At 60.7% G+C, this 25412-nt stretch overlaps 1 protein-coding gene across 2 annotated transcripts in view; it reads right to left on the bottom strand.

Annotated features, from left to right (window-relative positions):
• Positions 1–15306: 15306 nt before the first annotated feature.
• Positions 15307–25412, bottom strand: part of CPLX2 (complexin 2) — a 69172-nt gene continuing 59066 nt past the window's right edge. For both annotated transcript variants that reach the window (XM_028528456.2, XM_028528454.2), the window contains exons 2-4: positions 20676–20793; positions 20359–20534; positions 15307–19600 (exon numbers count right to left, since the gene is read on the bottom strand). In XM_028528456.2, coding sequence (XP_028384257.1) covers positions 19403–19600; positions 20359–20534; positions 20676–20706 — 405 coding nt within the window. In that variant the 5' untranslated portion in view covers positions 20707–20793 and the 3' untranslated portion in view covers positions 15307–19402. The remainder of the gene's footprint in view (positions 19601–20358; positions 20535–20675; positions 20794–25412) is intronic.

The following is a 25412-nucleotide window of genomic DNA, read 5'->3' as shown; positions in this document are numbered from 1 at the left end:
CCAACTTAGACAGTTGCGGCCAACGCGCCTGCAGTCCTTCGGTGCTGTGGAGCGGCGGCCCCAGGGCAGCCTGGGGTATGCAGTGGCAGTGGGCTCCCTAGCCCCAGGCAGCTCTGGTGAGGAGTGACATCCTCTGTCTGGAGGACGTTTGTCATCAGGAGAGCCTTGGAGAGGACAGGGCGTGGAGCTTTCCCTGTAGTCTAGGAGTTGCCGGGTGACCAGGGGGCAGGACAGTGGGGGCATAATTTGTTACAAAAATAGTGAGTACTTACTGTGTGCCAGGCACTGTTCTCATTGTGGGGGTGTGGCTGTGACAAAAATCTCTGCCTTCAAGGAGATGACTCTCTGGTGGGGGTGGTTATTGCTCTGGAGAAAGACAAAGCAGGTGGCAGGTATCCTTGGAGCAGAGACACAGGAGGGGCCACCACAGGGTGCCACATGGGTTTCCTGGGGGAAGCTCTGCGTTGACGTTAAAGTTGAGGACGTGGTTGGAACATGGACCTGGGGTTCTGGGAGAAGCCTCCGCTTGTCTGTCACCAGCATAGATGTCACTGAAAGCCACGTGCCGGCTGAGACCACCCAGGCCTCGTGTAGATGGAAATGGCCCTGCTCCAGGCACCTGCAAGGGCCTGGAGGCTCGAGCGTTCGGGGCACGTTGAGGGCACCAGGAGGGGCTGAGCATGGATGGCAAGGCCTAGGTGGTATGCAAATGAGGTGGCGTGACCTGGAGGACTGGAAGCCATGCAGAGTTCTAAACAGGAGTGCCAAGGTCAGATCTGTGTGTTAGAGGGGTCCCCTGGGGCAGGGCAAGGGAGATGTTGGGGTCTGGAGGGTAGTGAGGAGACTGGGGTGCCAGCCTGGGCAAGAATTGGGAAGTTCTGACCCAGCCCAGCAGCTGGGATTCAGGGTGGGGGCCACAGAAGAGAGGGTGGGCTTGTGGGTGGGCCTGATGGGCATGGGTGGCAGGCTGGGAGTAGGAAGATGGGTGTCCAGAGCCTTTGGGTGGCTCTTGCAGGGCTGGGAGGGGCAGGGAGAGGAGCACAGAACCTCCCCAGCCGCCCCCAGCGCCCCACGGCCACCGTGCTTGTTAGCAAGGAACGGGCCTCAGAGGGAGCATATGTGCTGTTATTTTTAGGTGATTTAGCCGCACGTCGGTGGAGCGTTTGTTTGCCAGTCGTGGGTAAACAAAAGCCATTTGTCAAAACGAGATGTTCCAGCCCCCTCCTCCTCCCCTTGCAGGCCAGTTGCCGCTGTGAGTCCCTGTTGCATCAGCAGCCGGGCTGATTGAACGCACGGCTCCTGAGTAATGGCCGCACCCGTGGAGCGGGGTCTGCGTGCCAGGAGCCTGCAACCGTGCAAGCCTGGGAGCTGCACGAGGGTCGCAGGTGCATCCTCACTGGTCCCCTCAAGGAGCTGGGGGAACTGAGGCTGAACATCGGCCCCGCCCCCACACTGTGAGTGGGGACTCAGCCGTGTCCCCAGTCACCATGGAGCAGCCTAGGAAGTTGGATGGACATTTCTCGCAGGGAGCCCAAATCTGGCTGCTGTGCGTCCCATCAGGACCCCTGCTCTGTGTGTCCCCTCCCGGGTCCCGCACGTGCTGGCTTCGTGGGTTTCCAGGAACAGGGGGCTCTGGGATTCAGAGGAGGGCACGGGCTTTGGCGCGGAGCGGCAGTGGGCTTGTGGCCTTCCTCTGCACGCAAGCGCAGTGGGTGGGCCAGCCTCTGGACGCAGGACGCAGGGGGTTACCGGGAGGTGCTCCTGAGACCAGTGTCTTTAAACGGGAGGGGACAGATGCAGGGCTGGGTGGAGGGGAAGCCGAGCTACATGGCTGACTCCGTGGGAGCCCAGCTGGCCCTTTGGGGCTGGACGTCGGCCCCCACGTTGTCGTCCATCGACTGCAGGACGTGCCGGCAGTGGGGGCGTGAGCGGCTGACAGCTCAGCGCTGAGGTTGTAAGTCCTTTCCTCCTATAGGAGTGCCCACCGCAGTCCACCCCCTGGGCCACTGCTGGGGGAGGCTCCTCTTAGAGGGAACTTGGATCGGATGCAGGGCTGCGGCCATCACTCCTGGCCACCCCCCGACGGCTCCCCACAGATCCGTCCTGGTCACTGTGTCCTTTTCAGGCCATGGTGGCTGCACTTGTCCGTTCACCATCAAAATTGGATAAGGGAGTACCAGGAGACACCTGGGGGATCACCTAGGTGTCACCATACTCTTCTCTGTCCCCAGGTGTGACGACCTCCTCCCGATGACCAGGATGGTGACTCTTCTTACTGCCCACTCTTTCCCTGTCACAAGGAGCTTGATGTGCCAAGGAGCCAGCTGTAGCTTGTAATTTAAGGGACCCTTGCTCTGTCGTCCCTTTGGGGGGGTGACAAGGACCCTGACCACGGCCCCAGAGATGAGGGGCGGAAAGCACAAGTTCTGTGAATGGGTCACTGAGAGCGCTGGTGAGCAGGGCCACGTCAGCGTCCACCCCCTCCCATTCCACCCACGGGGGGGACACAGGGCCGCCCAGGGTATTCAACTGAAGGGGATACCGCATCTCGGATGGTGGTGCTACACCCTCATGCAGTCTTGCCTCTCAGCTGGCTTTTTGGTTGTGTCATCTTATTCATTCATTCATTCATTTAAATTTATTAGTTTTGCAAGAGAGAGGTAGACATCGATTTGTTGTTCCATTTATTCATGCATTCATTCGCTGATCATTATATGTGCCCCGACAGGGGGTCGAACCTGCAACCTTGGCGTACTGGGACAATGTCCGGACCCACTGAGCTCCTGCCCAGGGCCTTCCATTGTGTCTTTCAGCAGGTCGTTTCACTGCTTCATCTGTCCGGCAGCTTTCGGGCAGTGGGGTTTGTGATGTTACCAGTGGACCCCGGGGTTATTTGGTCTGATGTGGTGCTTTGTGGGGTCACGCCTCAGTAGGTCAGACGCTCCATAAGCCCCTGGGGGAGAGCCGCTGGCAGGAAAGGCAAGTTCATGTCCGGAACAGGCCTCTGCTCCTGTCTTCCGGGGTGGGGGGTCCGATGCACTCATTGGCCACATACTGACCCACACCATGCTCGGGTTCTGTCCTCCACGTGGCCATCCGTATGAGCCGAGGGTGCTGGTGCCGCAGTGGTGGTGACGTGGGGGCCTTCCACCTGCCAGGCCGCTTGTGGTGTCCTCAGCCCTGCTCAAGGTCAGCCCAGGATGCACCCACTTTATGACCTCGTGGGCCTCACAGACCCCGCTGGCAATGGGCGGTTCTGGGTGCGTGACCATCCGGTGTCTCCTGACCGCGCCCTGTGTCTCCCCCAGGGCTCCCAGCGCGTCCCAGCCTGGTTTTCAGAAAGGGTGCGTCTTCGCTGCAGATCACGTTACACACTCGCTTCAGAGCCCTTGCGGGGCCTCCACTGTCCCTTCCCCACCGGAGCTTACCACACTTCCCGTGGTGGCGTCCTTGCCTGTCGCTCCTGCTCCTGCCACTGCAGGGGCTGCTGCGTCTGGGGCCCGCACAGCAGGGCCCACGGTGCCCGCAGCCGGACCTGCCGGCAGGGCCCTTCCTTGCTCGGGCCTTGGCAGCCCTTCATGCCCCCCTGCCCGTGGGCCTGGAGCCGTGTTCCCAGGGGTGGACACGCTGCCTCCAGGGTCACCGTCCTTCTTTCCCTCTTCTCTGTCAGGGGCTGCAAGAGAGGAAATCACCTGGAGGTGTGTCCCAGTGTCGCTAGACCACTGGCTCCCTCTCTCGCCCTCTGGCCTCCAGCATGCTGGGTGGGTGCCTGCCTCCTGCTCGTCTGCCTGAGTGGCGTGATGCCGTCAGGGCGATGGATCACTGGGACTTTCTGCAGGACGTTCACATGGTCCTGACCCCCCCGTGCTACCCCGAAAACGCTGGGTGTTACAGCATCTTGTCATCTGTTCCGCGAACCTGCCCTGTCTCTGATCCTCCCCCTTGCCTGGGGTAGAAGAGAATAAATACATTGATCAGGCTGATGGCTTCATAACTCGTGCTGAGCTCACATTCATCTGCTCTCGCCACAGCCCACACCCGGCAAGGCGGCTGCAACCGAAGCCACTGCTTGTTGATTGTTTCAGAGTCCGAGGTCCTTCCTCAGGGCCCACCGGTTCCCATGGGGCGCGGCCGGTGAAGTGCGTGGCGCCGTGACAAGAATACCCCCTGCATCCTTCCCGTTCTTAAGAACAGCTCTCACTTTTGCCCTCTTTCCCCCGGGGATAAAACACTATTTTTGACCTATGATCTTTGCCAGAAGAGGCGGTTTCAAGGCCCCCACCCGGCCTCCCCACTGTGACAGCTCTCACCCCCCGGATGAAGGGGGGTCGTGCCGACCGCTGAGTGTGTCTAGTCCAGTTATACGTCTGAAGACCACCGGGTGGGGCCCACTGCAAGCTGGGTCTGGGCTGGAGCTCCCCTTGTCACCTGAGCCCTTAGCAGGGGTCAGGGTCATGCTTCGGGGCTCCAGGTGCCAACGTGAACTCTAGTTCCGTGTCCGGCTGTCCTAGAAATGCTCGGGTGCCCCCCTTGCTCCCCTCCCCTGGCATTCGGTTACCCGAGCAACTTTGGGGAGGGCGGGGGGTCACTGCTGTGTGTTCTTGGAGGGGCCTTCCCCTTGGGGACGTGGGCTCTCCTTCGACCACCGGGCTCCAGGCCCAGAGACCTGTGCAGGCGCGGAACCGGGGAGGGCTTGGCTTGTTTCTCGTTGCCGGGGCGGCTGTCTGCAGCCTCCTGGCCACCCACGCTCCAGTTTTGGATTGTGCCCATGGAGTGGTGCCCTGCGAGGCTGCGCATCCTTGTAGGATGCACCCCACCTTCAGTGATGTGGGTGTGTGAAGGGATGATGACAGACACTAGTTCCCGCCATTGCAGAAGGGGGCTGTTGCCCGTAGACCCGTATTCTGGTTTCTTCTGAGTAACCAACTGCGAGCGTCGGAAACCCAGGGCCCCCATCGCTGCATGGCGACCGTTAGCTGGAGACGAGTGGGTCCCTCCTCTTCTGCTATTTCACACTTCTCGTTTGTTCAGTTTAAATAGCTAATACATTCTTAGGGTTCAAAAATCAAAACAATATAAAACAGTGTAGCACTAAAAACCCATCTCCCACACTGTTGTTGTCCACTGTGTGTTCAGCCCCTCACCACAAACAAACCCTTGTATCAGATTGTTGTGTGTGCTTCCAGTTTTTTGTGCAGACGCAAATAAATCTGACTAGATAAGATACTCTCTCAACTCTCTCCCATTTATAACAGGCCCTGCCTTGGCTTGGACGACTTGATGATGTGGTTTGCAGGTGTTTCCGGATCTGCAGGGAGACGCTGGCTCCCGGGAGGGGCCGGGCGCCCCACGGACTGAGGGCTCCCTGCTGCCTACCAGCGCCCTTCCATGCGTGCCCAGCGGGCCCTGGGTGGCACTGGGGTTCACCTGCTGGAACATCCTCGGGACACGCAGTGGATGCCAGGGCCTCGGGGCGGGCACCGGCCGGCTGGCGGCAGTGGGGCACGAGATGGGTAGGAGGGAGCACGCGCAAGTGTCTCTTGGTGGTCACAGCGTGTGTGTGGATGCTTCGGTCTGGCATGAGGGCTCTCCTGTGAGTGGAGGGGGCACAGGCATGAGCCAGGCCCAGGAGTTGGTGTGTGTATGGGGGGAGAAACATGAGCAAAATGGACAATTTTAAGACCAGAGTGGAAGGTGTGATCCTGGGTAAATTAATCAGACTCTGAGTTTTTGATGTCTCATTTGCAAAACATATTTTAGTCTCCACCTTTTAGGGTAATTGTGCAGGTCAAGTGCAACAGCATATTGCCTAGCATATAGTAAGCACTCACATACAGGGTGGGGCAAAAGTAGGTTTGCATTTGTTTGTATGGAAAATAGCACAATAATTATTAGATAATCATACAAGAATAAACTCTGTGCTCCACGTACTCACAGCTGTAAACCTACTTTTGCCCCACCTTGTGTATTGTCTTCGTGGGGCACTGTGGAAGGAATACGAGTGCTCGGAGGGGACACTGAGTGGGGTTTTGAAGGCAGAGTAGGAGTCCACAGGATGGAGAGGTGGGAGCAGGACATTCCAACACAGCACATAGAGTGAGTCTCCCGGCTAGCCTTCGGGTATTGACTCCATTTCAAGGAGGATGCAACTAAATCTCGTACGTGAGATGTGACTTGCCAAGGTCAAGCATGCAGAAATGCAGAGCTGCGGCCCACAGCCCGTTCTGTCCGACTCAGAGCTCAGTGGCCCGTGCTCACCTCGGGACGTGAGTGCTGTCACTCCCAAGACTCGTTATGATGCCGCTCACGTTCACAGGTGTGGCTGCTGCGGAGTGCGGGGCAGCCCTGCCTCCACAGAAGCGGAGATCGCCTGGTGCCCGAGAGCCCCAGCCAGCATCGCCCCCGTTGCTCAGCCCTGCCCTCCTCTGTGTGAGCTCCCTGGGGGGAGTGGGTTTTTCCATCAAGTGGCAAGACGGCTGTGGGCAGCTCCGGGCCCTCACTGGCCAGCCCGGTGCTGCAGAGGAGAGAGGGAGCCCTTTCCCCGGTGGTTCTAGCTGAAGTCCCACGTAGGGTTCTCATTCGTCAGACTTGGGTCACGAGGTCAGGGCTGAGCCACTGACTGTGTCTAGGGGAATATGGTCCCCTCACTGGTCACACTTGGGTCACAGGACCATCTCTGGGCCGACCAAGTGGCTAAGAAGATGTGGTCCTCTCACAGGTCAGACCTGGGTCACGTGGCCACACTGGAGCCGGGACCCAGAACCACAGGGGCTGAGAGTGAGGAGGGGTGGTGCTCCCCGCTAATCCCGGGTCCTGCACCCAGAAGCAGAGCAGACAGCCGGCAGGCAACTCAGCAGGTGTTCCTTGGGACCCCAGAGGAGGCCGCCGCTTAGTCTGTGGCGACAGACCTGTCCGTGGGTCTCTGTGACCCGGACAAAGCTGAGTGGGCCCGAAGGGCAGCAGCACGGGTGGAGTGCCACAGCCCCTGACGGTAGAGGGGGCTATGCTGGCACAGTCACGGTCAGCCCTGCGGACAGGTGGGCAGCCTGCTAACTCCTCCGCGTCCTTTCCTGATTGCAGGATGGAGTGAGCAGGTGTGATGGGAGAATTGAGCTTCCCTGAGTTACGGCCCCAACCACTGAGTCCCCCAATAAGGCCCCCAGGGATGTGCAGTGGGTTAAGCAAAAGGAGGAAAAGGGTTTTATCAATTAGTGCCCCCCCCCGGGAGGAACAGCACCAGCCTAGTGGGAGCCAGAGAGGGGCTTCCTGTCCCCATGGCATCTGCTGACCCTTTGTACAGACAAACTGGTGTTTCCAGGGTAACTGGAGCCCAGGGCCCGGAGGAAGCAGCTTCATTAGTCTGTCCCCAGGGGACTGGGCAGCCAGTCATTAAACGCTCCCGGGAACGGTGAGCCTGGTGCGGCGAGGGAAGAAAACAACTCTGGGAGCGGCGGGGGCGCGGTGGGCTCGGCTCTGCCTCCGTCTGCACCAGGGACCCCTTCTCCTCAGTACGTGAGGGGATGCAGGGACTGGGGGGAGAGCGTCAGGTCCTGAACCCGTCACCATGGTCCGTGGTGCAAGCCTCTGCCCTGCCGCAGGGACGGTGAACCGGGCACGCTCGGGTGCCGGCAGGAAGATGGGTGAACCGCAGACCGGGTCCCCAGGTCCCTGGGGGGTGCACCTACCCTGGGGCTCCTTGGGGGTGCGGCGACTGGGCTGGGGGTTAGGGTGTCCACTGGGCTCTCACTCCCTGTCCTGTCTGTCTGTCTGCGAGCGTCCTGACAGTTCTCTTTGCAGCCTTGAGGTGTCTTCCTGCTCCCGTACTGTAGGCCATGTCATTTTCCCTTCTCTGGTGCAGAGAGAAATCTGAGAAGTGGCCAGTTTGCCAGGCCCCTAACCCCTCCCACCAGTGATTTGGGCTGTTGGCCCATAGGGCCCTGAATCTCATCAGGGATGGTTCTCATCCTGCCTCCAGCTCAGACTCTCTGCTGAGTAGCTTCCTCCTGGAATGTTCCCAGGCCCCACAGATCCCCTCTCTCGGCACTCACCCCTCAACCAGCTTTCCTCCACGGCGCCCCCTGCTGGGGAAGGGCCCCGCCCTCTGCCCGCTGGCCGAGCCATTCCCACTCCGGTCCTGCCCTGACTCGCCCTGGGCCGGCCACACCCAGCCTGTTCCTCTTCACTCGCCTCCAGTGTCTCCTCCCTCTCCCTTCCCCACTGCTGCGCCCTCACGCACACACTTTCCGTTCTCTCCCGAAGCGCCCACGTGGGTCCCTGAGCCTCCAGTTGGCCCTCCGTGCCACCTGTTCATGTCTCTCCACTGCTTACAACTCTCAGTGGCTCCCCAGCGCCTGCGGGCGAAGCGTGGACTCTGTGTCTGGTGCTCAGGGCCCCGCATGGTCTGCCCCTGCTGCCATCTCTGCGTCCGTGTCTTCTACAGCCTTGGCACGCTCCAGTTCCCACAGGGTGCCACGTTCGCTCATACTCCGAGCCTTGGCTCGTGCTGTTCCCTCTCCCTGCGATGCTTTGCCCCGCCTTTGGTTGTATTATAAATCCCAGTCAGCCTGCGAGTAAGCTTAGCTTTGACCCCTCCAGGCAATGCCTTCCGAACATGCCCCCTCTCCCGGCCTTCCCCAGGCCTCGGTGTCTCTCCTGTGGGCTCTTGCAGCACCCCACGCCCTTCCACATCATGGCGCGTGGCAGTCTCCATCGGAGTTGACAGCAGATTTGTCCCCTGCCCCAGCGGGCTGCGGGGGCCTGGAGGGCCGGGGCTGGGGGTCTTGTCGGTCTTGCTGCTACCAGCATCCAGCCCAAGGTCAGGCGTGTGGCGAAGGCTCAGCCAGGGCTGCAGGAAGAGATGGAGCGTCGGCCGAGCTCTCAGATGCCAGCGTCAGGGTCTCTGAGGTGTGAGTGAGTTTCCTGTTGCTGCTGTCACCAATGGCCGCAGGCTTGGTGGCTGAACGCAAATTTATTCTCCCACAGTCCTGGACTCTGAAACCTGACTGGGCTCAGTGTCACTGGGCTGACAGCAGAGTGTGGACAGGGCTGGGGTCTTCTGGTGGCTGTCATGGGGAGTCCATGCCTTTCCCAGCTGCCGGGGCCATTTCCGCTGTCCTTGGCTTGCGGGCACGTGTCCTGCCTGGAAGCCCACAGTGCGGGCTGAGTCCTCTTGCGCTCCCGTCTCTCTGGGTCTCTGCGGCCTCCCTCTTCCATTGCCGAGGATCCCAGTGACTGCACTGAGCCCAGCTGGGTAATCGAGGAGGATAATCTGCCTGTTTTAAGGTCAGATCGTTAGCAGCCTTAACATTGTTTGGGCCCTCACTCCTCGCTGTCAGGTAAAGTGACAAGATACTCACAGGTCCCAGGGGCTAGGACATGGACGCCTTTGGGGGGACCACTGTCCTGCTCATCACGGTGGGGGAGAGAGTGGGGACTCAGTACGATGGGGGTGGAGGGACCCTGCTCTGGGAAACCCTGAGGGCTGGGGAGACCAAGGGCAGGGGGATGGTGGCCGGTAGGAGAGCAGGATGATCTGATGTGGGGCAGAGGGTTTCGGGGAGAACCAAAAGGGGATTCCCTCTGTAAACCCAGCCAAACTTTTATCTCAAGGGAAACTGATTGACTCGTGAAGCTAAAAAGAACAAGAACAAAAACAAAAGCAGAACACCACAGGCAGGGCTTTCTCCAGGTGCGGCTGGGTCAAGGTCAGAGGGTGTCTCCAGTATGCCATTTTTTTTTCCTTTTGGTCTCTCAGATCTCCTCCCTGTCCCGGATGGCCTCACCCAGCCTGTGAGTTGGCAACGTGGTGGCAGCCACGCCTGCCCCATGGCCCCCAGGTTTAAGTGCCCCAGGGCGGCTACCGGGCCTCAGCGACTCTCACTGCCCTGCCTTGCCCTCCCCGGGCCCCGAGCCGAGCCCCAGCCGATCCCAGGGCCGGGGAGCACTCGGTGCCGAGCCGATAGGGTTGCGCCTAAACAGTGGCGAGAGAACAGGGAAGAGTGGGCTCCCGGAGGACATTCCCGGGCCTGTGTCACCAGGCGGGTGGCACTCCCTCAGCGGAGGAGCACTGGATGGAAAGCAGACCCAAGTTCTGATTCTGTGTCTGCCGCCGCTGACCTGCCGTATGACCTTGAGAAGGGGACTTACCACCTCCTCTGGGCTTGGCTGTTAGCTGAGGGGGCGAGGGGGGCTGCTCTCCAGGGGACTTCCCGGCACCCACAGCCTCGCCACCTGGGGGCGGCCCCATCTGTCCCGCCCACCTGCGTCCTCGTGCCTCTGGACACTCGCGGAAAAACCGTGGTGGGTGTTCTGCAGGGGAGGCTGTGGGGAGTACGGCCGAGTTCAGGGTCTGCCGTGGGGCCGGGGAGCCTTCATTTCCCATACAAAGTGCTGGGTGCGTGGGACAATTTGGGGCCTGAGCGAGTGGCCAGGGACTGTCAAGACTCAGGGTGCCACCGGGTGAAACCTGACTGTGCCTGAGGCCAGTGCTTAGCGTGTGGCCAGGGTGGGTCATGCTGTGAGCTGCTGTCACCGTGTGGCTGAGGTGAAGACCCCGTCTGGGCCCGGGGTGGGGGTCAGACGCTGGTCAGCAGCAGACAGGGCAGATGCTAGCAGCCAGTGGACGCGGGACTCGGGCGTCATCTGAAAGCGACTTTGGCCACATGTGACTTCCGAGGCGCTCATGCTCATCTGACATATTAAATATTTTACATATTCTTTTGTTTCCTGTCTGCCTCCTCTGACGCGGATGTCAGCTTCTCAAAGGCAGTGATCTCGTTCTCTGTGGGACCTCCAGCTCTTAGAACCGGCATGTTGTAGGTGCTCAGTAAACACTCCTCAGGTGACTGAATGCCTGCCGCGGAGGTGCGTGCACCGGGTGGGCCCAAGACTGGCAGCTCCCCGACTCGCTGCCCATGTGAACCGCCCAGAGAGCTTGTGGGAGCCCGGTCACCCAGGGTGCAACTCTAAGCAACCGGATCAGAATGTCCGGGGGCCCGAGCCAGGCATCAGGATCTTTAAGAGATTCCCAGGCTGTTTCATTTGCTGCAAAGTGTTCTGAGAGCCACTCGCTCCATTAGACCGCATGAGGCACGGGGGCACCTGCCGCCTGGCGAGGACACAGGCAGCAGCCCACACACGCAGCAGCCCACGCACACGGGAGGAGGGAGCCTGCGAGGGGCAGGCCGCGGCGAGGCTGCCGTCCGGGTGGTGGATGGAGACTCTCTGTCCCAGGTCTCTATCACCCTCTCCGGACACCCGCCGAGGAGGCGATTACTTTGCTCTTACAGAATAGATTTTGGCCGCGAGTCAAGAAGAGCTCTTGCTTCCCAGCTAAATGATGGCAAATCAATTTGAGGTCTCGGCTGGAGCTGCTGATTAGGGCTGGCAGCCAGGGAGCCTTGGGCTGTCAGAGCCACGGCCGGGCCCTGCTGGGCCTGCGGGGGGGGAAGTGGCAGCCTTGAGGTCCAGGCGCTCAGCCTCCTCCCGAGGGGCGGGGGAGGCCTGGGTGGGGCTGCCGTCCGTCCAGGTGTGCAAGTGCAATCTCTGTTTACTTAGAGCAGTCACATTAATACTGTTACCCATCACTTCTTAAGACTTTGCTATGTGCTGGGCACTTCGATACGTTTGTGGCAATAACCGGGCAGTGCGGGTGTTATTATCTCTGTATGGAGGCCCTGAGCTGTAAAATAATGTGCTCAAGGTCAAGTGGCTTCAACGTAACAAGTCTGTCCTGGGACCGGGCGTGTCTGGAGAAAATCCAGATGTGTGCTCATGGTGCTCTGTGGGGTGCTGGTGCGCATGTCTGGACCCCGAGCCCCTGTGGGCGTGCCCGGCTCGGGTCTGAGGGGCAGTGCTCAGCCAGTGCTGACCACGGGGTGGGCCCTGGGGGACGGGCTCGCTGAAGGCAGAAAGGATGGGGAAACGTTTGCTGCGTGGACGGACAAGTGGAGGAGCGTTTGCTGACCAGGGGCGGGACAGAGAGCTGCAGGTGGGCTGAGCTATGCATGGTGAGGCCGGTGGCCTCCGAGACGGTCCCCACCGCCCAGGGAGCTTCCCTGCTGGCGCGCACGCCCGCCGGAGTGTCCCCCCACCCGGCCTCAGCGCTGGGCTGCTCGGCCAACAGAACACCGCGGGAGTGACGGCGTGTGACTTCCGAGGCTGAGTCACGAAGGGCGTTGCGGCTTCCACCCTGCTCTCTTGGGTCACTCACCTGGGGGCGGGGGTGGGCTGCCATACCGCGGGGACGCTCCAGCCCTCCGGAGAAGCCGTCCCGGAAGGGAGTGTCCTGCCACCAGCCAGAACAGGCGTGCCAGCGACGTGACCGTGCCGTCACGGAGGTGGGTCCTCCAGCCTCGGACGAGCCTTCCGATGACACGGAGGCCGCAGCTGACACCCTGACTGCAACCTCACGAGGCACCCCAGGCCAGAACTCCCCAGCCCAGCCCCTCCAGAATCCTGACCCTTGGAAATGGAGAGAAATAAAGCGCTAGTGGTTTAAGCCGCTGGGTTTTGGGGTAATTTCTGAGGCACTGACATAACTAACACATATTCCTGAGGCTCTTTTGCACTGACGGGAGCTTCCTGGGGGACGGCCCCCTCTGTCCGCCTTCTCACGGGGGACCCCTGCCTCCCACAGGGTGGCGGGAAGACCTGAGGTGGGTCTGGTTTCAAATCCACGCTTCCCGACGTGCTGTTTGGGTGACCTGGGGGTCTCCATGGAACTGAATTCCTCTCCTTATCCGCTTCACGTCCTCCCCCACCTTTCCTCTGCTGACCTCACTCGTCTTCACCAGCCTCGCCGTGGTAATCGCGGCATTCCGTGGTGGGGGCTGTCGTTGTTCAAGCACCTGCTGTGTGCCAGGCCCTGGGCTAGGGTGTCTACAGGCCTAATTTTATTTATTTCCCTCACCACCTCTGGTGGCGGTGGCGGAGCTAGGCACTATCACACTCACTGGTGTTTGTTTGTTTGTTTGTTTAGAAAGATAAGGAAATCAAGGCTCTGAGCAGGTGTATCATCTGCCTAAGACCAGACAGACTCTGGAGTCACAGCCCAGTTCGTTAGAAAGCCACAGCCCATGTTCATTCCCATGGTGCACCTCTGCTTCCGAGCCCCAGTGTTCTCATGTGCGAAATGGGCACAACCCTGAGCTCACAGATGAGCGGAGGCAGCACTTTTAAAGCAGCCAGCCCTCCGGATGGCACGCAGCAGAGGCTTAGGAAGCAGAGGTTCCCTTGCCCTCCCTCCTCGCCCCCTTACCCACCCCTCCCTGAGCTTTAAGGTGGGCTGTTCTGACCCTTGTGCAGACAGGGTCGTGCCCAGTGCCTCCCACTACAAGAACATGAGGGAGGTGACGTGGCTGAGAGTGGAGACCCCTGGGCCTGGCCCGGGATGGGACGGGCGCCCTGGGCCTGGGGTTCAAGCGGGCGGTGCCGCCAGTTCTGGCCCCGCCCACTGAACCCGCGCCGCCTCCGTGCGTGCAGCGGGGAGCGCCGGGCCAGAGCTCTCACGGAGAGGAAGCAAGGGCTGGGGCCCCGCTTCATGCCCGGGGCGGCACCCACGGGGAGGCCGGGGTGCGGAGGCGGCTCCGGCCGGAGGATCCCAGCTGAAGGATCCCAGCTGAGGAAACGTTGTCCTCGGGGGGTATCAAATCATCTCTCCGATCAGGCAGAAAGCTCCAATTAATTACAAGTGCTAAGTGAGTGGTCTGGAAGTGGGGTTTTGCAGTCAATTAAAGGGATACTGGAGGAGACTTCATTAACCCCCCGCCTCCTGTTAGCTTTCGTGTAGGAGAGAGCAAGGGCCTGTTGGACTCCAGAGAGCCCCCCCCCCCCCCACACACACACTGTGGGGACTGCCGGCGGGGAGTGTGTCTGCCAGAGATGGCGCGGGAGGGTTCCTGGGTTGCACGGGACGGTGGGTTTGCCTTGGAACCCCCTCCCCATCCCAGGCTTCTCGATTTCCTGTGCTTCGAGCCCTGTCTGCTTCATGGGGGTGGGAGGCCGCTGGCCAGACAAAGTGCGGTCTGTGCTTCTCCGGTCTCCCCCCACCACCGCCCGGGTGCAAGAGCAGACCGCCCGCCGCTCTCTCCCCAGGGGCCCCACACCCCCACGGCTCGTTGCTTTCCTCCAGAGCTGCCTCCCGCCGTTGCTCCAGATCTTGGAGAATGGGGCCACCAAGGCGGACACACAGGCTTTGGCCTTGACCCCCATTACTGTCCCCCACATCCAGTCCTCAGGTCCTGCCAGTGTGCCCTCCAGTGTCCCTGTAGTCTGCCTCCTTCTCCCTGTCCCGCTGCCGCTGCCCGAGGCGAGGCCTCACCATCTCCAGCCCTGACCTGGCACCCGCTTACCCCTGGGCCCCCGGCTTCCGCAGCTCACATCCAATCTGCCCATCTGACCGCATCCCATGTCTGCCCCAGCTCCCTCACCGGCTCCCCAGTGCCCACAGGGGAGGTGCATGACTCATCTGCCAGCTCCCAGGTGACGTCCCGGGCTCTCGGCTCTTCACCATCACTCACGAAGTCCCCGCAGTTGTCCCCCCTCCTCACTCGTGTCAGGCCACTTTTGCCTCCGCCGGGCCCTGGTTCATGCCAGTGCCTCTCTGCCCGGAGTTGGGTGCCTGCCTTCTCCTCAGGGTGACGCCTCCCCTGGCACACGGAGCTCCCCCGACTCAGGGTCCAGGGGACCTGCTGCTCGGTGTCCTCACCTGGGGCCACGGGAAGAGCTGGGAGACCAGTGTGGGGGGTTGGGAGGCGCCCAGCCAGGCGCAGAGAAGATAAGGCCTTGCCTAAGGCAGGGTGGCGGTGGAGGGCGGCCGAGGGCGGGGAGGGGTCTGGTCCGGTCCTGAGTCCACAGCGAGGCCTGGGAAGTGTGTGTCTAGGAACAGCGTTGAGCGGTGTCCTTTCTGAGTCCCCAGCTCCTGCTGCTGGCGGAGTGGGCACTCCCTCAACGTCGGTGGGGTGACCAGTGACAGACCTTGTCCCCCCGTGTGACTTGGCTCTATGCCAGATGTCACACCCAAGGGGCTTGGGGTGGCCAGAGGTGGGGCGTGCAGTGTTGTGACTAGGCCGGGCCACCAGCTCCTGAGGCTGCGCAGTGGCTCTGAAGGGCGGGAGGTGCGTGTCCCTGAATCTCGGGGGGCCAGCCCTGCCCTCGGTCCTGGTTGACTGCTGGAGTCATTCCCGCAGTGGCGCGGCCAGGAGCAAGGGTTGCACTGGGGTGTGCTGCGGCCCCCTCATGGCGGCGGGCACCCGAGTGGCCCCGGCGGGCGGTTCGGACAGACAGAAGAGGACAGACAGAGCGAGGGCTGCTGCACAAGGTCTTTGTTGTCACGGTTGGGTTGGTACATGTTAGCGTCTGCGTCATACAAAGGGGGAGCGACAGCCATGGCTTTTGGTCAGGTTCAGGGGGGCATGAGGGGTGCCCCTCCCCTCCCCCAGGCACTGACACGTTTAAAGGAAGCAGAGCAACAAGGACACGGCACAGATGTGGAGAAAAGGTACCCCCGCGTGGGCAGGATGGTCATCCTCGCCCGGGTCTCACCGGGACCCCCACCCACACCCCAGGGCCAGCACGAGCACCTCCCTTCTCTGCCCCACGAAGAGTTACAGAGAGGGGAGCAGGGGACACATGGCGGGAGGCTTGTCCTCAGGCCTGGGAGATGTCCCCTCCTCTGAGCCAGCTGGGCCCAGACCCCCTGTGCAGTCAAGGGCCCGTGGGGTCCTAGAAGGGTGGAGCAGTTGGGTGGTGGGGGTCAGCAGCCCTGCCAGCTGGGTGCCGGGGGCTCTTAGGGCTGGTGGTCCGTCTCCTTGCACTCTGGCCACCGGCCTTCGGGGCGGCTTCTTTGCCACATGATGGCCCTGGGCCGAAATACGTCTGTTCTCTGCCTCTCTTTCCTCTTCTCCTTCCTCTTCCTCTCTCCCTTTCCTCCCTCCCCTCCCTCTCTCCCTTCCTTCCTCTCTCCCTTCCTCTCTTCTTTCTTTCCTTCCTTCCTTCCTCTCTTCTTTCTTTCCCTATCTATACACACACACACACACACACCCTGGGAGGGTCCCTTGACCTCCTGCTTGCTTTCGGAGGAGACCACACGGAGCTTCGCTGGTAGGGACCCCCCCGCAGGAGCTCCTGGGCCTGGAGTGGAGGAGCTCCTCATGGAGGCACCCTCGCCTGTCTCAAGTGCCCAGTGAGGCCGGTCCAGAGGCCCGGTCCCTTCCCTCGGGCAGTGGCCTTCCAGGCACACAGTGTGGCAGTGGCCTTCCTTGGCAAGACACGTACCCACCGTGGGCAGCGCGCGCTCCCTTGCATTTCACCCTGTTCTCACCGTTCACAAGGACTGCTCTTCCTATTTCCCTGGTGGGGGATGTCTCCCATGTATGTCGTGTGTGTGCCTCTCCCTCCGAGGCCCTGCCTCCCTAGCATGTCACATGCACACTGTCCTGTTCGTGTGTGACAAACTATCCCGCTCCCATCCAGTGGGCCACACACACCCCCTGGCCCCGGCACATCATGTGACTCTCCCTGCCCTGCTGGAGTCCGACCCCCACGTGTTGTCGTCCCCCCCCCCCCCGTGAGCGCGCTGCACATCGGCCACTCTCCAGAGGCAGGTCTGTGTCAGGAATGACAGTCCTCACGTTCCCCTGCACCTGAGAGTGATCACCTGGCAGTGGTTAGAGCCAGGTATGCCCCAGGCTGAAATCCAACCCCCCCCCCCCCCGGCTCCTGCCTCCAGGAAGCCCTCCGGTCCTGCTGCTTGGAGCAGGCTGGAGAGTCTGGGGAGTACGCCGGACTACGCCGGCCATCCTGGAGGGCGCTTTCCTGCGGGAACAGCCCCGGGGACACAGGGGGCTTCGGAGAGCACCAGGGACGCCCTCTGAGGGTCAGGGGCCCTCACACCCGCCTGGGATGTCTTGTGCGGCTGGGTGCCCCCGCGTATCTGAAGCTGCCGAGGCCTCAGTCTCTGCCGTTCATCCAGCTGCTCTGTGCCTCGGCCCCACCTTCAGAGTCTTTGGGCCCCTGTCTAGGGGGACGCCTTCCTAACACCGGGGACCCGCCGTGCCCAGTGGGGCTCACACACAGCGTCTGGGTAGGCCCGGGGCTCCTGGACCGGGCCCTGCCTGTCTCTGCTCCGGGACCCCGAGGCTCTGGAGAATGACCATTCTGCCCAGGATAACAGACACAAACAGACAAGCAGACAACAGGGGTGCAAGGTGGCTCCCCATCACAGACGCAGGCACAGACACAGACGTAGGCCCCGTGGGGGGCAGGATACAGGGGCACAGGGGAAGGGGCGGGGGTGGGGGAGAAGGGCGAGTCCAGGGAGTTGGGGCTCTTGGGGCCCTGCTCCCCAGAGAAGGGACAGACCAGGGGACTTTTCTGGTTCCCTAAACATATGGATTGTTTTGTCTCGCCTTTAAAGTATTGCAGTCTAACTGGTATGGCTTTAACTATTGGAGACGGACAGAGAAGACACATGTCCCTCTCTGAAATAAAAGCGTAAGTCCACTAAAATGGAAAACCTGCAGGGTGCGAACGGGGGCCGATGGGGCAGGGCATCAGGGGCAGGCAAGTCGCCCCTCCCTGGCCCCTGCTCTGGGGGTAGGCCCTGGCTGGGGCCCAGCATGGCTTCTCGGGGCTCTGCCGGAGTTGGTCCCGGCGGACTGCCGAAGACCTCAGGCAGGAGCCCTCCAAGGGCGGGAGGACTGTAGGCCAAGGACAAGGTCTCCTGTTGGATGTGGCTGCTTGTGACCAGCAGTTTTGGGGCCGAGAGGGGCATCCTACCCATATTCCTGCTCCCCAAGACCACGCTGTGCACACCACTGCCTTTTCAGAGCCACACAGACACACAGCAGTCTTGGCGCATCTAACAACTCTCAAGCACTCCTTTCCGCAACCTCTGACACCGACCCATCACTCCCGACACACGTGCCATTTTGAAAACCCATGTAAATACAAGCGAACACATGCAAGCTCTCCCACATGTATGAGATGGCTAGCACACACATGTGGCACAATCTCAACTCATACACACCACCTCAAACACATACACACACACACACACACACACACACACACACGGGCTGCCCAGCAAACAGTCTCTAACACAGGGACATGATGACTAACACACAAACACAATCTCAAGACACATGCATACTCTAACCATGTTAGAGTACACCTATATGTACAGTCTCTGGACACATAACTGTGATGCAGTCCCTGCCACACACACCCACACCCACATGGACACACACTTCCCCTCTCATGGCTCCATGGCCATCCGGGTCTTACTCAAGTGACTGAGCAAGAGGCCGTGGTGATTTGGGGTAGGAGAGACCATCGCCAGCCTCACACATCCCAGAGGAGAGTTTGTTCTTGGCCGATGAGATGAATGGACAGATGCCTTCTGTCAAGTGGGGACTGGCTTCTCCCCAAAGGCTTGGGGCTTTAGCCAGGAAGGGTCCTCCAGGGGACCGTGGGGTCCTGGAAGCACATGGACAGGACAAGGTGAGGAAGGGGGGTGGATAGGAATGGGGGCAGCGTGGCTGCACCAATGGGGGGGTCCCATGGCATGGGCCATTGCTGCCCAATGGCTCCAAGTGTTTTCTGGGGGCCTGGACAGCCCCTTGGCTGGGCAGGCCGGGCCCAGACTGGCAGTGGGGCCCCAGGACCTAAGTGGGCGGTGTGGGGAACAAGGAGCAGCCCTACTTCAGGCCCCTCCAGAGATGAGTTAAAGTCCAAAGAGGATCCATTTGGAGGGACTGGCTTGGCAGGGGCTGCCCCTGTCTGGTGGGGGCTGGAGGGCGCTCCTGGGCCATGTCCCCGGGGAGGGAAGGAGAAGGGCCTCAGCCTCCTTCCCAGAACAGAAGGGGTCTCTCGGGCGGGGCCCTCGCAGGGCGGGCCTGTCCTGACTCCCTTCCTCAGAGCCAGGCCACCCAGCGCCCCTGCCCTGACCTGGAGGACCCCTGGGGATCAGAGGCCAAAGGTCAGCATGCTGGGCAGGGCTGGAATGTATCGTTACTTTGGCTGGCTGGGGACAGTGGTCCTCCTGGCAGTGGGGCGCGTGAAGGAATGTGTGGGGGTTGCTGCACGAGCACAGACCTCAGGCTTCTGGGAGGGGCCCCGGGGCCTGCTGCACTGGGTACAACGCCCCCTGCGGGGGAGACGCTGTCTTCTCTCTTTGCAAGCAACTCGGGTGCGAGGTGGGGGCCGGGTGCTCCGGGATGGAGGGAGTGGGCAGGCGTGCTGAGAGGACGAGCCCCCGGCCAGGGACAGGGGACAGGGGCCAACTGAGGTTTTCCCATCAGAACTGAGACTTAACCGAATAAAAAGGAGAGAGAGAGAGAGAAAAAACTAAAAAAAAAAAAAATAAAAGGAACGAGTGGCGTGGGGACGGTGGGAGGGCTGGTTACTTCTTGAACATGTCCTGCAGTGGCCCGGGCAGGTATTTGAGCACCGTGTCCAGGATGCTCTCCTCTTCCTCCTCCTCCTCCTCCCCGCAGCCCGCCGGGATGGCCTTCTTGGGCCGTGTCAGGCTGCCCTCGCAGGGCTGCTCCAGGGCTGCCTTCTCCTCGGCCTCCTTCTCTTCCTTCTTCTTCAGCCCGTACTGGGGGATGGGGTGGAGGGTGGGGGGGGGGGGACATGAGCATGAACGGGGCAGGGACAGAGCTGGTCATGCAGACTCATCTGGGGCAGCTCAGGGGGGCCCCCTCAGCCTCAGCCCTCTCATCCATAGGATGGGGACCAGGACATCTTCTTGTAGAATGGTGACTGTCCCCAGCAACACCAAGATGGTGCCTGGGGTTTCCTTTAAAGTCGATACCTGCTCGTAACAAGTTCTCTGCCCTTTGGACATTCCCCCAGGATCTGAAATCTGAAAGTTCTCCCATGTGTTTGGACCTGAATTCTGGTGGCGAAACTTGCCTTTGGCTGATGGAAGGCTACTCACAGCCTTGATTTATTGCAGCGCCAATGCCACATGTGCATTGATTGACCTGTTTGGTACAGGGTGGCAGCCGCAAACCCGCTGAGAGTGACACCTAAGAGTAGCCGGTGCTCAGGGCACTCTGGTCCTTTTCCGAAATCCCCAAGTTCTGGATTCTGAACTTATTTGGTCCCCAGGGCTCTGGGTGGGAGACCACAGGCCCGCAGCAGCAGGCGTTAGGGAGCGCCTCCTGTGTGCTTTGTTTCAGGGGGTCCCCGCTGATCCTCGAAGCGGGCGTACCTGTGGCACCCAGAAGAGGGGGGCTCAGAGAGAGCTAGGTCTAAGGTCAGAGCTGGGGTTCAGGGGAGCCCGAGGCCGGGGTTTGGGGACCCGCTGGCCCTGTGTCCCTGCACTCCAGGTGGGCGGGAGGGTGGTCTGACCTTGTCCCGGATCTGCTGCCGGACCTTCTCGCGCTCGGCCTCCATGCGCGCGTGCTTGGCCTTGCGCTCCTCCTCCTGCTGCCGCAGGGCCTCCTGCCGCTCCTCCTCCTTCTTCTGCGCGTCTGGGTCCTTCTCCTCCTCGCCCCCCAGCATCTTCCCCATGTCCTTGGTGGCCCCTGCAGGGGAGGGGTTGGGAGAGAGAGGGTGGGGTCAGAGGGCCCAGGGCTGGGGACAGTGGGGCCTGGTGAGCCGAGGCCCTCTCCCACCCAGGTCCATCGCCGCTGGGGGAGGGCGAGGGTGCAGGGCTGGGGCCTCACCTCCGAGGGCCTGTTTCATGACGAAGTCCATGTCTACGACTCTGGTTAGCGTGCCCTAGCCCGCAGCCGACTCCGCATGCAGTGCTCCTGGCAGGCCTGGCCGGGGAGATGTGCCCACCTGTAAAAGAGGAGTCGGGGGTCAGACGAGGGAGACCTCTGCACAGGCGGGGTGCTGGAGTCAGGCCGACGGCGGCCTCGTCCCGGTTCAGGCGCGGGACTCCGTCCGTCTGAGGCCCAGGCGCGGCGCCCTGGTACCGCCAGGGAAGGGGTTATTTCCTGAGCACTTGCTCCGTGCCAGGCACATGTACAGTATGTGGCCAGATGGCTCAGACCCCTATTTTAAAACCGTCCCGCTCGCATTTGGTCGGAGGCAGGGGTCTCGGAAAGCGCATCTCACTTGGATGCGGGCAGAGCGGCATTCTCATGCTGCCCGCACTCCTCGTTTGCCTCGTGCGCTCCGGGCAAGCTCCTGGGCCTCCTGCGGCCCGTCCCTCCCTCTGCGAGGCAGAAGGGGCAGTGCTCCCTCGCCCAGAGTCACTGCGGAGACCGGAGGGAATTCCCTCTGGGGCCGTGGGGTCGACCCCCACCTGGACTGAGTGTGGGCGCTCGGGGCCCCGGGAATGGGCGCGGGGGAAGAAACGAGAACAGCTGGCTTGGATGAGCGCGTCCACGGTTCCGAAACTAGACAAATGGAGAAATACATTATTTCCATTGCAGCATACATGTTAGTTTTGTGTTGAGAGCTTCATATTGATGTTTATTTTACATTGCACACGGGGGCTAGAGACGTGAGGATCTCCTCGGGGCTTGGGGCCTCTCCGGCTCCAGGCGTGGGGCCTTGCGAGCGCTCTGCTTAGTTCAGCCCCCCTCCCCCCTGCCTAAACCACCAGCTTGCAGCCTTTATTATATCTTTATTGTTATTATTTTGCCTCAGAAGATTTCCTTCAAATAAAAGCTTAATGGGAATCTCAATTTGCAAAATATGGAAAAAGTGGAACTATTCAGTGGCGGGGGGGAGGAGGAGAGACCTGGCACCCCCTCCACCCTGGGCCTTCTTGTCCTGCCTCCCCCACATCCCTAAGGACTCGGGCCCCAGTGCTCGGATTCCTGGACGTTTCCTTTTCATTTTAACTGTTAAGTCTCACTGGTCCTGCCATAGGCAGAGCCACCAGGAATGCCCTGTGGGTGTGGATGGGACACCTGTGACTGTCTGAAGCACGCCGTGGCTTGACGGTGCGCTGAGGCCAGCACGGGGCCCCAGGGCCTGTCGTCCAGCACGGTGTTGCAAGGCAGCTGTGCTAACCACTGCGCCACCCGCGCCGTGCGAGTGCTGGGCGTCTGTCTTTTGCTAGGAGGAGAAAGGGGTCCTGGGAAATGGTGCCAGAGAAGTCAGGCCAGATATTATAACCAGGTCGAGTTCAAGGTCACTGGCTGTCAGTGCATGATGGATTTTCCTCATTTCCTTCGACATGAGAAAACACATTGTCAGATTGAGATCGTTCCCCAACATGGGGCCCGAGAGTGTATTTGAGGGTTTCTCCATGGTCAGACAGACCACCTGACAGGTGGTTTTGAGGAGAGGAAGTCGTGATGGGGTGGGAAAAACACCCCCTTGGGCTTGGGCACCAGATGCAGCTGATTTGAAATCTGGCTCTAGTTCTCACTGGGTCCCGGGGAAAGCCTCCCTTGGTTCCCTGCACAACGGGGACGCGTTAAGGCCGCCCGTCCTCCTGCTTATGTCTGCAGGAGGAGACGGGGCACTCACTGGTCAGGTGCCTGGAGTGCGGCGGGAGCTCCCTCGCACTAGCCAGAGACTCTGGGCCGACCCGGAATTCCCAGTGCGAAGGCAGCTCAGCCCAACCATCCAGTGGGTTTTCATGTGATTCAACACAGTGTAAAAAGACTGCATTTCTAAGAACAGGGGAAAAAAACCCAATTTAAGCACTGAGTGATTTCAGGAACTATTGGGTTCCTCCTCCTGTGTTTACATGCCAGCTCAAGGAACTGCCAGGTGGCGGTGAGAGATGCAGGTCTCTAATTCGAGATGTTTCAAATTGGTTGACAGGGCACCTGGGCGTTATTTCTAGCCTCATCCCTGAATTGTTTCTCTGGCAAGCCTCTCCTGGACCAGAGGATCCTTTCGAGCCCTTTCCCCCATGCACTTCCGTTGGAGCGGTTCTGAAGCGTTTGAACTGCGGGCCACCTCACTGTCCCCATACACCCCATCTCCTCTCTCGGCTCCGTGTCTCAGTGTGTCAGCCCTTCCCCCGAGTCCCACCGCTCTCTCCCCTCCACTCCCCCCTCTCCCCGCCCCTTCTGCCCTCTCCCCTTTATCGCTCTCCTTGGCTGGCTCGTCTTCTCTCTCTTGTATCTTCAGTGAGGATGCTCTTCTCAGGACCCTGCCCTCAGCCTCTTCCCCCGCACCTTTCCCTGGGAAAACCCGTCCTTGCCAGGGGCTTCGGCGACCGCTGATACTGAAGACCCTCGGAGGTTTTATCTGGGCTCCAGACTCCTGAGTTCGCCCATCCAACAGGTATTAACTGAGCACCTGGTGGGTGCCCTGCCGTGTGTCTGGCCCTGGGGACGTGCAGGGAATGAGACAGTCCTGTCCTCATGCGGCTTACATTCCGGGTGTGCACATGGTGTGAGGGTGTGTGTGTGTGCAGGGCAACAGGCAGTGAAAAGGTCAGGAAATACACGTGCCTTTCTCTTGCACCCCTGCACCTATGACACTGCTGGGACTCGACATGCCGTCTCTCTGTCACCACACCGTGTCCCTCCCCAGACTCCTCTGCTTCCGTTTCTTCACTCTGCAAGCACCGGTACCACCCCGCGCCCCAGCATGCAGCGTGTTTGCTCAGGGGCCAGTCTTCTCCATGCCTGTGTCCACGTCGCTCTAGAGCCTCCCGCTCGGGCCTGCCGGGACGGCTTAGCCGCCGAGTCTTCCCCAGAGTCCTGTTGCCTGGTCCCAGCACGACCCTCTCAGCTCTTAAGCAATGTCTTGTGCACCCTGCCAAGACTTCCCTAACCGATCCCTCAAGGCCCAAGGTACTCTGACACTGTCCTGCTCAGCAGGTGGCTTACCACCCCCTTCCTGTGCTGCAGGGCTGGGTGGGGGGTGCTCTGGGGTCAGGCGTCCCTGACTTGGATCCTCAACCTGCGGCTTTTTAGCTGTGTGATAATGAGTAATTGGCTTAACCTCTCTGGGTCTGGGTCTTCCTTATAAAGTGAGGGTTATAATGCCACTTTGAAGTGTTAGAAATAGTCTACAGAATGTGTCTGGTGCGTGATGGGGGCTCTGTCAGCCGTGGCTGTTATCATTATCCAAACGATTACTGCCCACTCGTGTGAACTCCCGTGACCTCCCCTCCTCCTAGCTCTCAAGGCAGAGGACCCCGCCCTCCCGCAGAAGCCGCCCCCACCCTGCCGCCCTCACTCCAGATTTCCTCCCTTCACACCTCCTCCTCCTCCTAGTCCGACCATCACACCCTCTTCCCCACACCTCTCACCACCCCCTGCACAGGTCTCATTCTTGCCCAGACCCTACCTTTCCCTTCACCTCTGTCCTCCACCTCCCTGGTGAAGGGCTCTTCACCCGGTGTCTCTGCCTCTCCACTTCGCAGCCCGGCCCTGTGGCTCTGCGCGGCCAGGGACTTGCTGCCTCCGCACGGCCCAGCCTGCCCTGGCCAGGCTGCCCGAGGCTCTGAATGTGGGCGGCGCCGGGAGTGTTCGCACAGCCCTCCGCCTCCTCCATCCCCCGCCCGACCCCCTGCGCCCCCCCTTTTTCTCTTTTTCTGCCTCCTTGAGCCCTCTGAATTCCATGACACAGCACTTCTGTGGGCTTATCAGACAGGTCCTCTCTTTCACCCCTGCTGGCTCCTTTCCCTTAAAACCGCGATTTCAGCCTTTTTCATCTCACGGCGCACAAAAACTCATGGCTAAAATTCTGTGGCATACCCCCAAAAAATACATTTCTTGCCAATCCGACCAAAAAGTATGATTTTGGTTCATTCACAGCTGTTGTGGTGTTGCCTGTTGCCATGTTTTAACCTTGACAGTCTAAGGGAAAAGAGGTCAGTGCCCCTGGCTGACTAGCCGGACGCTGCACATTTTAAAATTCTCGCGGCGCACCAGGGCGCCCGCCTGCTGCGGCACACAGGTTGAAGATCAATGCTTTTAAATGCAGCTCTCTCATTAGGCAGTCTCTCCCCCTCCTCTTCCTACTGCCCCTTCCTCACCCCCTTCCTCGCTTGGGAGTCTCGCCTCCTCTTATTTGTTTATGCCACGGACTGGTCTCTCTCCCCTCACCCCCCTCTCACCCCCCTGCCTTCACCCACTCTCTCCCCAAGCCTGCCCACTTCCCTCTCTGCTGGGTACTGTGCCATGGACAATCTCAGTTCATCCTGTCCAAGGAGCAGTCTCGTCCTTGCCTCCCCCACCTGACTCCCTTTTCCTCCAGCCTGTCTGGTTCCACCTGCCTCAACTGAAAACCCCAGACTCAGAGAATTCTTCATGTAGTCTCTCACACACACTCACTCACGCTACAGATATGTTTCCGAGCACCGGCGCTCTGCCAGGCATTGCTCTGGGCGCTGGTGCCGTGGCAGGGCAGCGGGAAGTCTTGGCGTCTGCTGGGAGAGCGTGCAGCCGGCCGGGGAGGCAGGCCTTAGGCCCGGCCCACACAAGGGGCTGGGGAGCCCCAGTTGCAGCGGGGGGCCGAGGGGGAAGCCCAGAGGC

The sequence above is a fragment of the Phyllostomus discolor genome, chromosome 13 (assembly GCF_004126475.2).
Source record: "Phyllostomus discolor isolate MPI-MPIP mPhyDis1 chromosome 13, mPhyDis1.pri.v3, whole genome shotgun sequence".
Classification (NCBI taxonomy): domain Eukaryota; kingdom Metazoa; phylum Chordata; class Mammalia; order Chiroptera; family Phyllostomidae; genus Phyllostomus; species Phyllostomus discolor.
Note: the sequence above shows the minus strand (reverse complement) of the source record. Positions and strands in the feature narration are given on the sequence as shown.